The 15,658-nt window shown below is 40.6% G+C and overlaps 1 protein-coding gene across 1 annotated transcript in view; it reads left to right on the top strand.

Annotated features, from left to right (window-relative positions):
- The window catches only part of ALMS1 (Alstrom syndrome protein 1), a 249,438-nt gene extending 234,110 nt beyond the window's left edge, over nt 1–15,328 (top strand). Inside the window, exons 18-24 of the mRNA XM_011980691.1 lie at nt 4,815–4,935; nt 6,100–6,303; nt 6,617–6,858; nt 7,611–7,794; nt 8,648–8,711; nt 13,883–13,982; nt 14,978–15,328. Coding sequence (XP_011836081.1) covers nt 4,815–4,935; nt 6,100–6,303; nt 6,617–6,858; nt 7,611–7,794; nt 8,648–8,711; nt 13,883–13,982; nt 14,978–15,022 — 960 coding nt within the window. The 3' untranslated portion in view covers nt 15,023–15,328. The remainder of the gene's footprint in view (nt 1–4,814; nt 4,936–6,099; nt 6,304–6,616; nt 6,859–7,610; nt 7,795–8,647; nt 8,712–13,882; nt 13,983–14,977) is intronic.
- The last annotated feature ends 330 nt before the right edge of the window (nt 15,329–15,658 follow it).

Here is a 15,658-nt window from a genome sequence, read left to right on the forward strand (position 1 = left end):
GGCAGCAGTTCCATTTGCCTAAGGCTGCAGTTATCAAAGGCTTTAACTTAGATCCAATATCTCCTTGCATTGGAGTATCTGGCTCTGTTCTCAGAGCTGCTCTCCGAAGGCACAGGAAACAAACCTAGCCCTCTGCCTCTCGGGCCTCCTTTTCTGATGTGTTTTCTCTCAGGTCTTCACTCCATGAACCGTTCCACATGGGCTGTGGTTTCTGCTCTCCTTTCTGAGTTTGGCAGCTTTCCTGGGTATAAGTTTGTTGGTGTCTTGTTTTTAAATATGTCCCTCTCAGCTAAGCTTGTTGTGCTTCAGGTAGTGAGAACGTGTTGACCAACACAACTTACCACCTTCATTCAGTGGCTGGACCATGTCTGTGGCCTAACGTATGTTATTCCTGTTGAACTCCTTAAATCTTTACTGCCACACCCTTCCCCACAAGTTTTTGTTTTGTTTATTCTCATTTCTTGAACTGGTAATACAGTACAACCACATGTACAAAATATTTGATCAGGAGTGTCCTTCCTACTCCTGTTCCCCAGCACCCAACACTCCTTCCCAGAGGTATACAATAAAATTTCATCCATTTTAAGTATACAGTTAACTTTTAGTAAATTTACAGAGTTTCGCAATCATCACCACAATCCAGTTTTAGAACATTTCTGTCATTACCAAAAGGTCCCTTATACCCCTTTGCAGTCAATCCTCATTCCCAGCCCCAGGCAACCTCTCATCTGCCTTCTGCCTCTTCTGGAGATTTAATGTATATAGCATCCGATGTGGTCTTTTGCATCTGCCTTTTTTTGTTAACATAATGATTTCAAGGTTCATCCGTGCTGTAGTATGCATCAGTGGTTCCTTTTTGTTGCTGAATAGTATTCCATTTTATGGATATACCACCTTTTGCTTATCTTTCAGTTGATGGACATTTGGATTGTTTGATTTTTTTGAATAATGTGAATGCTGCTATTAATACTTGTGTAAAAGTTTTGTGTGGGCATACATTTTCATTTCTTCTGGGTTTTTACTCAGGAGTGAAATTGGTCGGTCATACAATAGGTTTATGTTTAACTTTATCAGAAATTGCCAAAGTGTTTTTCCAAAGTGGCTGTATCATTTTACATTCTTTCCTGCAACGTGTGAGGGTTTCGGTTTCTCCACTTCCTTGTCAACACTTGCAGTTGTCCACCTTTTTATTTATAGCCATTCTACTGGGTGTGAACTGGTATCTTGTGAGTTTAATTTGAATTTCCCTAATGACTGATGATATTGAACATTTTGTGTGCTTATTGGCCACTCTTACATCTTCTTTGATGAAGTGTCTTTTTAAATCTTTTCACCCATTTTAAAATTAGGTTATCTTCCCACTGAGTTGAAAGAGCTCTCTATATACTCTGGTTACAAGTCCTTTATCAGATGTATTTTTTGTAAATAATTTCTCCCAGGTTGTGGCTTTTGAAGTGCAAATGGTTTTAATACAGTAATGACGAAGTCCAGTTGAAACTGTTTCTTTTATGGATTGTGGATTGTACTTGGGGTGTTATATTCAAGAACTGTGTGCCTAACCAAAGTCACAGAGATGTTCTCCTATGTTTTTCATCAAAAGTTTATTGTTTTAATTATTATGTTTAGGTCTACAATCCATTTTTAGTACACTTTTTGTGTGTGGTGTGTTGTCTAACTTCATCTCTTTGCATAGGGATATTTAATTGTCCCAGCATTATTTGTTCAAAAGAATATTATTTTCTCCAATTAGTTGCTTTGGCCCCTTTGTTGAAAACTAATTGATCACATATGTAAGACTTCATTTGGAATTTTCATTCTGTTCCATTGATATGTCTATATATATATATATATATATATATTTAATATATATATATATTTTATATATATATATATTTTTTTTTTAATTTATTTTTTTTTTTCCTTAAGACAGAGTCTCACTCTGTTGTCCAGGCTGGAGTGCAGTGGTGCAATCTCAGCTTACTGCAGCCTTTGCCTCCCAGGTTCAAGCAATTCTTCTGCTTCAGCCTCCCGAGTAGCTGGGACTACAGGTGCACACCACCACGCCCAGCTAATTTTTGTATTTTTAGTAGAGACCGGGTTTCACCACATTGGCCAGGCTGGTCTCGAACTCCTGACTTCCTCATCCACCTGCCTCAGCCTCCCGAAGTGCTGGGATTACAGGCATGAGCCACTGTGCCCGGCCAATCTGTATCTATCCTTATATCAATACCACAATGCCTTGATTGCTGTAACTTTTTAAGATTTGAAATCACGAAATGTAAGTCCTCTACCTCTCTTTTTTTTTTTTTCAGTAACTTTTGGCTCTTGTGGTCCTTGCCATTTCCATATAAAGTTGAGATCATTTTGTAGATTTCTTGAAAAATGCTTGCTAGAATTTTGATAGAGATTGTGTAGAATCTACAGATTAATTTGGGGATAATTGCCATCCTAACAAGTTTGAGACTTCCAATCCATGTATGGTGAATGTCTCACCATTTATATTGACCTCTGATCTCTCCCAGCAATGTTTTCTAGTTTTTAATGTGCAAACCTTGCACTTCTTTTGTTAACTTTATTCCTAAATATTTTATTCTTTTTGATGCTATTGTGAGTGAGATCGTTTTCTTAATCTTATTTTCAGGTTGTCACTTGCTAGAACATAGAAATACAATTGATTTTTTATCTTATTAATCTTATATTCTGCAACCTGGGTAACCTTGGTTATTAGTTCTAGTTCTTTGTGGATTCCTTAGTATTTTCTACAGAGAAGATCATGTCATTTGTAAATAAAACCAGTTTTACTTCTTCCTTTCAATCTGGATTCTTCTCTTTCAGAGATATTTTATAAATAAAAAAGCAAACACCTACATACACTTTTTTAGTACCTAACATGCTTTCTTCCCTTCTTTGATAGCTGCAGAGAAGGTATAATGTATTTCATGTCAGTCACTTCTTTTTTATGTTCCTTTTTTTAAGGAGAAAATAAAAAGATTTTTTTTAACATGGTAGTCTCTAGTTTTATATTAGTGTTTTATATTTTACCATCTAAGTCATCTGTTCTTTCTAAAATGCAGATTTTGTTTCCATTTCTGGATGGGGAAACTGACACAAAGAGGTTGTGTCTTGCCTAAGTAGAGACTGCTAATAAAGGGAAGACCTGAAACTGGCCTAGCTGTTTGGAATCCTGACACAGAGCTTTTTTTTTTTTCCTGCATCAAAGTTGCTGCCATTCCTCCTGCCTAATGAGCAGACCTTTACAATTGCCCCTACTAAACATGCTCTGATTTAGCCCATCATTCCTGTTATTACTTGGGATCCTGACAGAGGCTGTCTCTCTGATGAGTATTATATGTAAATTCTCCTGTTTTCCCTATCTCTAAGACATTTATGTATAAAATCTTAAGAAGGAATAGCCAGCACCAAACCCAGTGATTGCACACAGTAATTGCTTAGTAAATATTTGTTGTCAAAAGCAAGATGCACCACTCAGTAAAGACATCTCTCTGTTTTGAAATTATGTTTGGATAAGGTTGGTTCAATCCATTATGATTCTATCAACTTGTATTACCATCCAACCCATATAACTCCATCTTGCCCTCAAAGATGCTATGAAATGTTTTGGCATTTTGTTCAAATCTAGGTACAGTATGCTACGTATTCTTTTGGTTAGCCAGTAAAGTGACCTTATCTACTAGAGAAAACAAGGCTAACCTGGCAGGGCATGCTCTGCCTGCCTGACTGAGCCTGGCTTAAATCTGCTCATCTTTTTTTTGAACAGTTCCTAGCAAATTATCTGATTCGTAATGCATCCTAAGTTTTACATGTCATCAGTGTTCATCCCACTAGTTTGCAATGCCTACCTTTCTGACAAAGTATTTCCTTTCTTCAACTGTCTAATATAGATCTTCCTCACCAAAATTCTGTTACAAGTTTCTTTGTGACTCTGGAATATGGTTTATCTAGCTCAAGGGATCAGATATCCTCAGTTTCCCATCCTCACCCAGGCTTTAATTTACCTCCACCAGACCTGCCTAAGTAGAAAATTCACTGGCATTTATTCAAAATATAGATGCCCAGACCCTTCCCCTAGAGATTCCAATTCATTATTCTGGGTTAGCCTCCCTCTGTCCTTATTAACGATGGAGATATTAACAATGAACAAGTTTAAGAAGTACTATTTTACACTATAATATTGTGTTCAGCTATATCTTGTTAATCTTTTTGTCATCTACCGACATTCCACCATCAGCTGCAATCTCAGAAATTGCCTTCATTGCTCTACTTGCTCTGAACGTAATTAAAAGGGCTTTGGGACTCTCTAATACTTTTTGCAATACTCTACTCATCAGGACGTCTCACAAGCCTTGCAGGTCTTTGGTGTTTGTCTTAATATACGTGTCTGAGTCAGCTCTTAATTGGAGAGCACTGTCTTCAGTTCATCACTTTTTTTTACCTATCTCCAGCCCTCTTTATCTCACATGAAAATTATATGCAGGTGTCACTTCAGAGTTTCATTCTGAAGATACATCAGACTAATGTTTGGCTAGCATTCTCTTCAGAGTTTTTCCAAACCCAGTGAAAATAGCCAGGCTTTTTTTGTCTTACCACCTTACAACAGCTTCAGTCCTATCCAACTACAACATTCTCCCTATCACAGATACAAGGCAGCATGTTCACAGTATCTCAAGCTTCTTCTAAATGCATCTCAACAGTTTGAATTGGATTAGAAAGAGGACTTGTTGGCTTGCTTATCCTGTGGGTAACTGTGACATTGACTGCAGGTAATAATAACAAGATCTATTTTATTTTTCTAGGTAGCAAACCATGTGATTTCTTCTGACTCTGTTTCCTCTTCTGCCAGTAGTTTCCTGAGCTCGAACTCTACTTTTTGCAACAAGCAAAATGCACACATGTTAAACAAGGGCATACAAGCAGGTAATTACTTGAATCTAAACTTTTTCATTGAAATACATTGAAATGGCTCTTAAACATATAAGATACTCAACCTCAATCATAATAAAGGACATGAAGATAAAACTATATCCAAGTGCCAGTTTTCATCTTATCAGATTGGCAAAAATTCAAGTTTGATGGCAAGTTTGTGGGCAAGAGTGTAGGGAAGTGGGTTCCCTTGTGTATTCCAGTGAGAGTAGAAGTTGGTTCACTATGAAAGACAATTTGAAAGTTCCTATCAAAATTACTTTCACTCAGCATTTTTACTTTTGAAATGTCTGCTATATACTATGAATATGTGGAATTTAACCTAAAGATATACTTGCATATGTGCAAAATAGTGTACAAAATTAACCACTAAAACATCATTTATAGCAGGAGATTAAAATGAATTTAGGTGTTCCTCAATAACTGAATGATTACATAAATTATTGTATATCTAGATAATGAATGAAATTCTGCATAGAATGAGGAAGCTCTGTACTAAAATGGAAAGATCTCCAAGGCATATAATTGATTTTAAGAAAAGGTACAGAACAGTGTATAGCATACTACAATATGAATTTTTTTTTTTTTAATGAAAGAAATAAAGGAGGGAAGAGAATTGCTTAAATGTGCCAAATGAATTCTCTGGAACCATATGGGGTTGTGAACAGAATATATGAAGACCAGAAGTAGGAAGGAGGATTTTTAGCTATTGCCTTTCTATTCCTTTTGGTTTCATAAAATAAAAATAAAAACTTTCATCTTGATTTGTTTCTTCCCCTCAAATCCTCAAATGTCTTTACTTCTGTCAACCTCTCCCTTACCTGGGTGACTACCAAAAGGAATCTAAGTATTTATTGTCTTTCTGACTTGGGATCAGAGTTGAAATCCTTTACCCTTTGAACCCGTATTTGTTCTTCTTTCCCTCTAATACCTAAAATGACTTACAAATAAAACCCTTTCTTTTTTCTTCTCCCTCTTTTTCCCTCCTACTCTCTCCTGTCCTTCCTTCTCTTCCTCTCTCTGTCTTCCCATCCCTCCATCCCACACAAAGAGATTGTATTTTTGAAACATTAAAAAGGGTTCACGTACTCACTTGAATAAACCTGTCAACTCAGCCTCAAGGTTTCTCCCAGAGACACCTATGATCCTTCCCCTCAGGTAACTTGGAGATTGTGAACGGTGCCAAAAAACACACTCGAGATGTTGGGATAACTTTCCCAACTCCAAGTTCCAGCGAGGCTAAATTGGAAGAGGACAGTGATGTGACTTCTTGGTCAGAAGAAAAACGTGAAGAAAAACTGCTCTTTACCAGTTATCCTGGAGACAGAAAGTTAAAAAAGAACAAGAAGAATTCCCATGAAGGTCAGTTTCTCATTCCAGATCTTGTAGTAAAGAAACTAGTGAATTTCAAGTCCCCTGCGATGCTGACTGTGTGTTTCCAAGTGACTCTATGTGGTCCCCACCTACCCCCAGCCACCACCTTGTCAGGTTTTCAAAGTCCAGCACTGCAGTTACACAGTCATCCCTGCAGTGAAACCAGACTCAAGGACACCCTGTGGCTGCTGACAACTGAGACCCTTGAGAGACTCTATTATATGCATGTCCTTGATGAGAGCTGGGTGGTGCTGTAAAAAAGCGAAAAATCTGTTTTCCTTCTAAAAACTATTTCCTGTAGGAGTTTCCTGGTTTGTTCCTGTGGAAAATGTGGAGTCTGGATCAAAGAAGGAAAATGTGCCCAAGACTTGGGGCCCTGGCGTCTCCTGGTTTGAACCCATAACCAAGACCAAGCCGTGGAGGGAGCCACTGCGGGAGCAGAACTGGCAGGGGCAGCACCTGGACGGTCGGGGCTCCCTGGCAGGCCCAGGCAGAGAGGATGGCAGAGACCCACTGAAGCCGTTTGTGAGAGCAACCCTGCAGGTGTAGTGACGTTGACTTAACTTTAGCCCTACGTGTAGGGAGAAGAAGGGCAAGGCACAGAGAAGCTGGCTGTGTCACTTGGTGAGCTGAGGTGTAGGCCCGAGACCCTCTTTTCTAGCACCTCTGCAGTTCACCTGTTTTCACGCATGAGGACTGGGTTTCTCATCGTCTGTCAAAGGCTGCCTTACTCTTAACCATAGATGGTGCATCACCCTCAGGATCTGGGGACAAGGCCACAGGAGGGAGGATTTGCAGTTCTGCTTATCGGCCTTGTGGGTCCTTGTGTGTGGAGGGCCCAGAGGCCTGACGCTTGTATGGCCTCATGCGTGTTCCTTCATGTCCTCAACTGCTGTTTCTGCTCCATGTCAGATTTAAAGGAAACCAAGTCTCTTCTGATATGTCCCTTGGGGGATAAAGGAAATGTTATTAATGATGTATTTGTTTGAATAGATCTTTAAAATAGCACTGTAGGCAGAGCTGTATTGCACTGATGTTTTGGAGAGTTGTAATTGCCATAGTCTTAGTTCCTGGCCTATGCTGAAGGCACGTCTTTGTTCACTGCGGGTTCCAAGCTGGAGCTCTCCCCCACAGAGAGGTGTCGGGAGATTTTTCAACTCTAGATATTTTCTCGGCATTTGAATCAGGCTTCCCCATACCTCTTGGGCAGGTGGTGTTTTTCCAGGCATTTGGAGAGTAGATTGCATCATTAATGTGAGGCTGAGCATTTTCTCTATTTTTTTTTTTTTTTTAAGGAATCGCTTCAGTTTCACAGACCTGACTTCATCTCCAGCTCTGGGGAGCGGATAAAGCGCCTGAAGTTAATAGTCCAGGAGAGGAAGCTGCAGAGCATGTTACAGAGCGAGCGGGATGTGCTATTCAATATTGACAGGGAACGGCAGGGCCACCAGAATCGCATGCGCCCACTGCCCAAGAGAGGTACGCCCTGCCCGTTCACTTTCCTATGAGTGGAATAGAGAAGGCAAGGTCTGCTGCTGTGCTGCAGAGCCCTGCTAAAGGCCAGGCCAGGCCAGTTACATGGGCAGACAGCGACCTTTTGCTTGCCAAGACTCAAACCTTAGCTATCAGAACCTCCCCAGCTTAGCCTTCGGCACATTCATGATCCAACTAAGCCCAGTTACTCTGGCCCTGTCCCTGCGTCTTAAACCAGCTTTGTGTCTGTGAACAAGTTAGTTCCAAAAGTATATTGATTTTTCCTGAAAAGATGGGGCTGATTCCAGGCTTGCTTACCTCTTAGGATGGTAATAATTAGAATACTACTAATAATAAACACCTAGTCCTTACATCTTGCCCAGGCACTGTTCACATTAGCGCTTACAACATTCTCAGTAGATACTATTAATATATTTACTTTATAGTAAGAAAACTGAATCAAAGGGAGATTAAGTACCTCTCCCAAGATGACATACCCAGGTGTGCGGCTGTGGATCTGCATTCTTAACAATTATGATAATCAGACCTTGATAAAATAATGAAAGCTGTGAAGACTACAAAGCACTATCTAATTCTTTCATCCAACCTTACCTGGAAACTGGCCAGTTTTTTAATTCAAAGCCTAGTCTTTGCTACAGAGTATTAGGTCCTTAGGGCCTTAGGCTGCTGTCCCTGTTACCCTAGTCTAACCCTGGCTTGCCTTGGTCATTGCTCCCCACCCAGTCTTGCCAGCTCAGAGTAGGGGCACGAAGTCCTAGCAGCTCCCTCTCCCAGCTCTTGCACCATACCCTCTGGGTTAAGTCACAGTCCACTGAAAACCCTTTCTTCTCTTGCTTAGTCTTCCTGGCTGTCCAGAAGAGCAAGCCTATCAGCAAGAAGGAAATGATTCAGAGGTCCAAACGGTAAGACCAAGAAAACGAGAGTATGTATACAAGTGTAAAGCAGGCCAACAAGTGGTCAGGAGCTCTGGCTTGCACCCAGAATAAAGGCATTATGCTCAAGTTTAAACATTATGAGAAAGTTGTGAGAGTCATTTCTCACTTATGGCACTGAAAAAAAAAAATAGCACGTCATGGTATGAATGACTCATATGCAAAAGATGAAAAACTCCTCACTGATTTGCATGCTTAGGATCCTCTTTATTAGAAACCTAAATTTAAATAAAGAATATTTTAGGCCAGGTGCGGTGGCTCACGCCTGTAATCCCAGCACTTTGGGAGGCCGAGGCAGGCGCATCACTTGAGGTCAGGAGCTCGAGACCAGCCTGACCAACATGGTGAAACCCTGTCTCTACTCCAAATACAAAAATTAGCCGGTCGTGGTGGTGCACTCCTGTAATCCCAGCGACTCGGAAGGCTGAGCGGGGAGGATCCCTTGAACCTGGAAGGCAGAGGTTGCAGTGAGCTTAGATGGCGCCACTGTACTTCAGTCTGGTAGTCTCACAGTGAGACTCCATCTCAAAAAAAAAAAAAAAGATTATTTTGAAATAAAATTAAATAAGTTTTTGGGCCTCACCTTTTATTTTAGCAATCCCATTTCTAGGACTTGATCCAATAAGGTGAGAAATAACAGTGTTCTCCAGAATACATTAAGTTAAACTTTTTTAAAAAATTAAATTTTCGAAGCATGTGAACACTGTTACCACTTGTGGTCTTTAAAAATAAGTATTTGTGCCTATGTAGATGTGTATACTTTTAGATGCATAGAATGTTTCTGGAAGACAGAAAAAACTGATAATACTGATTGCCTTTGGAAAGGAGAACTGATATAGTAGATTTTTTGACTTTTTATAATTTTCGAATTTTGTGCCGTGATGAACGAACATTAGCTACTCATTAATTAATTGATTTGAGTGTTGGGTGTGGTGGTACATTTCTGTAATTCTGCCTACTCAGGAGTCTTAGGTGAGAGAATCTCTTAAGCCCAGGAATTTGAGACTGCAGTGAGCTATGATCAATCACACCATTATGCTCCAACCTGGGTAACGAACTGAGACTCTGTATCTAAAAAATAATAAATAAATTTTTAAAAAATTAATTCATTTCAGATATTCATATATTGATCATGAGAATGCCAGAGAATAAGTTAAGGTTGACTTTTTTAGGCATTCATTGGAGACTTGCTTTAATAAGAATAGTTTCTTAGTTGGCATAATGCTTCTGAAGTAACGGTGCTTTAAAACCATTTATCTCATGGACTTGAAGCATTCCTCTTGAAATCTTGTTTTTACTCTCTATCTAGTCAGCCCTTATAGGCAATCCAAAGGAATGCTTTAGATGCTTTAGTCCAGTGGTTCTCAGAGAGTGGTCTATGGGGTCCTGGAAGTTGCTGAGACCCTTTCAGGTGATTTGCAAGGTCAAAATTAATTTCAGAATGACACCAGGATGTTCTGTGCCTTTTTTGCTGTGTTGGCTATTTGCACCAATGATACAATAGTAATGGGAGAGGAGTAAAACCATTGGTGTCTTATCACTATTCAAGACAGTGGCACCAAACGATACTAGTCTAGTAGGCATTGTGTCCTGCACAGCCTCCCGCCAGGAGTGTGATGGAAGAACAAGGAAACAGTGTAAATGGAGGTACACAGGAAGCACTTCCTTTGCACAGTGAAAGATGATGACTGTTTCAAGGAAAAGCACTTACGCCATGGTTTGTGTCGTGAGCTGAACCAGCTGCCTTTTTCATGGAACGTGACTTTTACTTGAAAGAGTAACTGACAGAAAACCAATTATTCTGACTTGTGTTTGTAACAGACATTTTCTTGAAAATGAAAAAGTGAGTCTGTGACTTCAGGAAAATGTCCAACGGTATCTGTTGCCAAAGAAAATGTGAGTTTTCACGCCAACAACAGAATTCTAGAAAACTTGTGTTGACCACCATGGGCTTGACGACTTCTTAGTACTTAGACCTTTCTGATGAGATAAGCAGTGACGTTAACAAATGTGATGTTTTTCATGTTACCTAAATAAATTTGTCAACATTTGGAAGAGCTGCATAACTCCCTGGACCAGGATTTTCCAAATGATTGTTGCTTTTTGTTACAAAATCAGGGAATAGAAGATTCATTCAAATAGTACAAGGTAGACTGATGGATGTTTATGTAACAGAATAGGAAAAGTTTACTGACATGTTTCCAGATTCTGCCTTGCAACTAATTTTTAAGAAACTACCACTTGTCAGCCAGGCACAGTGGCTCACGCCTGTAATCCCAGCACTTTGGGAGGCCAAGGTGGGCAGATCTCTTGAGGTCAGGAGTTCACGCCTGGCCAACATGGTGAAACCCTTCTGTACTAAAACTACAAAAATTAGCTGGACGTGGTGGCGGGTACCTGTAATCCCAGCTACTCTGGAGGCTGAGGCAGGACAATTGCCTGAACCTGGGAGGCAGAGGTTGCAGTGAGCCAAGATCGCGCCACTACACTCCAGCCTGGGCAACAAGTGCGAAACTCTGTCTCAAAAAAAAAAAAAAGAAAAGAACAGAAACTCTCACTTATCAAGTTTGGGTGTAGTATCAAAGAGAATCAAGAGTTACCCGAAAAGAATAATGCAATAACTTCTCTCGTTTCCAAGTACGTGAACAATCTATATGTAAGCTGGATTTTTTTAATGCATACTTTAACCAGAGCAAGAAGGGACAGCATACTTAATACAGAAGCAGATATGAGTCCAGCTGTCTTCCATTAAACCAGACATTAAAGAGTTTTCAAAAAAATGTAAACAGTGCCACTCACTAAAATTTTTTGGTTTGCAAAACATCTTTATTTCTCATTAAAAATACAGGTTTCTTATGTTAGTGTGTCACAGGCTTATTTTTATTTCAAGTGAATTAAAAAATAAAGTTTTTCTTAATTTTTAATTTTAATTTTTAATACAGTATCAGTAGATAAAACCTACATTGGGATCTTCATCGTTTAGGAGTGTGAAGGGGGTCCTAAGTCTAAAATATTTGAGAACCACTGCTTCATTCTAACTCAGTCACAAAATGAAATTAGGGAAATTATACAGGGTTTGTTGTGGGGCCGCTACTTATACTCTCACCTCAGCAAGAGCAGTCCCTGCTGTAAGGGCCTAGGAAGCTTGCCTACAGGAAGACAGGCAGGACGTCTCCTATAACATATCAATGCTTTCAACCAGAAATATACTTATATGAGTGGATTTAGTGCCCATCTTCTGGAGAGACTTGAGTTTTTAAACTGGTACATTATCATTAGGTTGCTTCTATTCATGTTTATTTCTTATGTGGCCTCTTTTCAAGGAAGTGATCTGTTTCCATCTGAGAATCTTAACTATCTTCTAGTAACTCTTAATATTTAGGAAAGTACAACCCAGACCCAGCAAGTTAGGGTCACAGCTGGGGTTAGAGCCCGGTGTTTGGCCTTCAATTGTGTCCTATTAAGGATTTGTATCTCTGGAGCCTGTGTTACTCATCTTTTGTCATCATCTGTCTCTACGAAAGATATTTAAAGGTTCCTGTGAGAAGGGAAGATTTCAAGAGGAAAGAACATAGCTCTTTTATTTGGAAGTACTTGTTCCAGAGTGGCCTTCAGGAGACACCTTCACCTTCTCTAATATGTTTCCTGCGGAGCCCTGCATCAATCTAGTGATTTGTTTTTTCCAGATTATAGAAAACTCTGGGAAATATAGAGAGAAGTAGAAAAAAGAAAATGAATATCACTTATCATCCTTCCATCTAAACATAATACTAGTCCTATTTTTGGTGGGAGGTGTGGGAATTTTGCAGAGACCTGCATAACACACACTTTCTTCCCTCAAATTGTAGATCATACTGCATATACAGGTTTGTATCTTGCTTTATTTTACTCAGCATTATGTTGTGAACCTTTCCTGTGACATTCAAAATTCTGAAACTTTTGTTTCATGTACATGAAACATACTTGTAACATATACATTCCATTATACTTCATAATCTATTTAACTGTTATTTTGTTGGAAACATATTTACAGTGAGAGTGCATTTATCAAATGCACATTTGTGTTTCTCCCAACTTAAAATCATTGCCACCCAACCCCCGGTAGAACAGATCCCATGTTTTTCACGTGGCCACAAGATGCTCCGCAGCCCGCCTCACCCTCACCCTGCCTGTTTCCCACCTATTCCTTTACACTCCTTTTCAGGAAGCCTCGACTCCATTTTTACCAATACCCATTTTCCCTGCCTTGAGTGTCTTCTGCCTTTCTCCCCTTTCGCTTTCTGCTCTTACCTTTTTTTGTTTGTTTGTTTTGCTTTTTGAGATGGAGTCTCACTTTATCGCCCCACTGGAGTGCAGCAGTGGGTCAATCTTGGCTCACTGCAACCTGTGCCACCCAGATTCAAGCAATTCTCTTGCCTCAGCCTCCTGAGTAGCTGGGGTTACAGGCACCTGCCAACGCTCCCACCTAATTTTTTTTTTTTTTTTTTTTTTTTTTTTTTTGTAGTTTTAGTAGAGACGGGGTTTCACATCTTGGCCAGGCTGGTCTTGATCTCCTGACCTCATGATCCACCCGCCTCTGCCTCCCAAAGTGCTGGGTTTACAGCCTTGAGCTACCACACCTGGCACTCCTATCTATTCTTAAGACCCAACTTACCTCTAATTTCGTCTCTGGAGCCTTTCCCAGCCTCCTTCTATAAGACTATGTTTCTTCTCTAGAACGTTTTATAGATGTGACCATCTTAGTACTTTCCCATAATTTTGCTAGTGTTTACAAATACAATAGTAACACTGTTCATAATCTTATATTGAAACAATCCATTTTTGCATGTAGAGTAGAAAGCAGAAGTTCACCTTTCCCTGATTTATCTCACTCCTTTCCCCACTTTATCCCACTCCTTTCCCAGACATAAGCACTATTAGGATTTTATTGTGTTTGTATTTCTCTCTCTCCCCTTCCAGATTGTGAGCCCCCAAGCCAGAGTTCTCTGTGCTGGAGTTTCTAACGAGGCCCACGGCCTTTCTGGGAGGGATGAGCTCCTGGAGAGTGGGAGGCATAGGGAGGGATGGTGACAGGAGATCTTGTGCCTGTGCACCCTGGTAACCTCCCCACTTTCTGTCCTTTCGCTGGTGCCATTTCTAAGGATTTATGAGCAGCTTCCAGAAGTACAGAAAAAGAGAGAAGAAGAGAAGAGAAAATCAGAATATAAGTCATACCGACTGCGAGCCCAGCTATATAAAAAGGTCAGTGGGTCCTCTGTCTATAGTGGGATGGATCAGGTTTATTGGGGGAAAGAGAAATGGAGAAAACATGTTGCCTCTTGAGTATACAGTCAGAATGAACCACATTTGAGGAATGAACTTAGAATGCACTGGACCAGTATTGAAATTTGGAAGAAGGCATCTGTAATTAGACTTCAAATCAGGTTTAGCTCCCCGTCCATAATTATGTAAGGCCCTTTCCATGCATTAATTTGGAGTGAAACCAAATTTCGCACACAGGAGTTCATTAACATATCATGGTGGAAATATCAGAATTATCAGGTTTCCATTCCAGAGTCCCAGGTGGTGACTTCATGCCCCTCACTGGTGAGTCAGATACCTCCAGAACTGTTAAACTGGAAAATGTTTGACTGAGGCATAAGAGTTGTCCACTTGGATGGCCCGAGGCCTCCAACTTGTCACCATTCCCTGCCCATAGTCCCAGTGGAGTCAGCGGTGCTGTTAAGTGCAGGAACCTCATGGGACAGCATTGGTGCTACCAGTTAATTCTCTGAGAACCCAGACCGGTTCCTGTGCCTGAAGGGCCATATCCTTCACTGTACTTGTTTCCTTCTCACCCCCTCAGTCACCGGACTGATGTGGGATGGGAGCTGCTTCTAGAGCAGGCCCCGGAACCCAGGCGGGTGCCTCAGGTGGGAGGCCCCAGGCACCACACCGCATATCTGCTGTGTGAGCATCGCAGGGCCAGACCTCTCCTTATGCTGCTGTATGTGGGAACTGATGGATTATCTGTGTCTGTAGAGAAGTAATAGATATTGATTACAGATCCTCTTTCCTGAATCTTTCAGGAAGCATTTTTTATATGATGACCACAGTTTCTGAAGCAGAGTAAAATGAACAAGACTTGAGTAGGACCACACTGATTCTCCTTGGTGACATGGCTGCGGGGAGGAGTGGCATCTGCCTCTGGTGACAATAATATCTAACTTCTTTCCTGCCTTTTCTTTCTTCTACAGAGAGTGACCAATCAACTTCTGGGGAGAAAAGTTCCCTGGGACTGACACAAGTTTATTTTCCTCAGAGCCTTGGAATTCTATTTTATGAACCTAGAGAAGCACAATCCTTACTTTTGTGAGTCTGATTGAATAAAGCTTATTCTTTGTCCATGTGTACTTCAGAAATAGTACCTTCTAAAGAGTCTGGAGCAGAGTGGTGATTAAAATTCCTAATGGTTTGGGAGCAATACTTTCTTCATAGTGGCCTGTCCATTGGGCTCTGTGTTACAATGATATGATCAGTTCTCAAGAGTGAGTCCCTTTTTGTATGTGTTTTTATACTTTTAGAAAATAAAAACTTTGGATTAACTCATAGTAAACAATTCTTTCCCATCTGAAGAGGTGCAAGGAGCTATGCATTGTCTCCACTGAGGTGTTTAAATGCATCAGTTGAGGAAAATGGACTTTCAGAATGAAATGTAGTCTGTCTCTTTAGAAACACAATGTGCTGTAGTGGGAGCACTGTTGTGGGCTTTAAGGAGAGAGTGTCTGGTTAGATGCCCACCGGGTGCACCCAGAGACTGCTGCAGGAGAGGCATCTTGGATCCAGAGCCTCCTCTCAGCCCCAGTCCAGCTCCCACAGGGACCCTGTGTAGGCTGGGGAGAAAGGCCACCAGCCTTGGCTGACGGATCTTCCTCCAC

The sequence above is a fragment of the Mandrillus leucophaeus genome, unplaced genomic scaffold, assembly GCF_000951045.1.
Source record: "Mandrillus leucophaeus isolate KB7577 unplaced genomic scaffold, Mleu.le_1.0 Scaffold216, whole genome shotgun sequence".
In the NCBI taxonomy this organism is placed as follows: Eukaryota; Metazoa; Chordata; class Mammalia; order Primates; family Cercopithecidae; genus Mandrillus; species Mandrillus leucophaeus.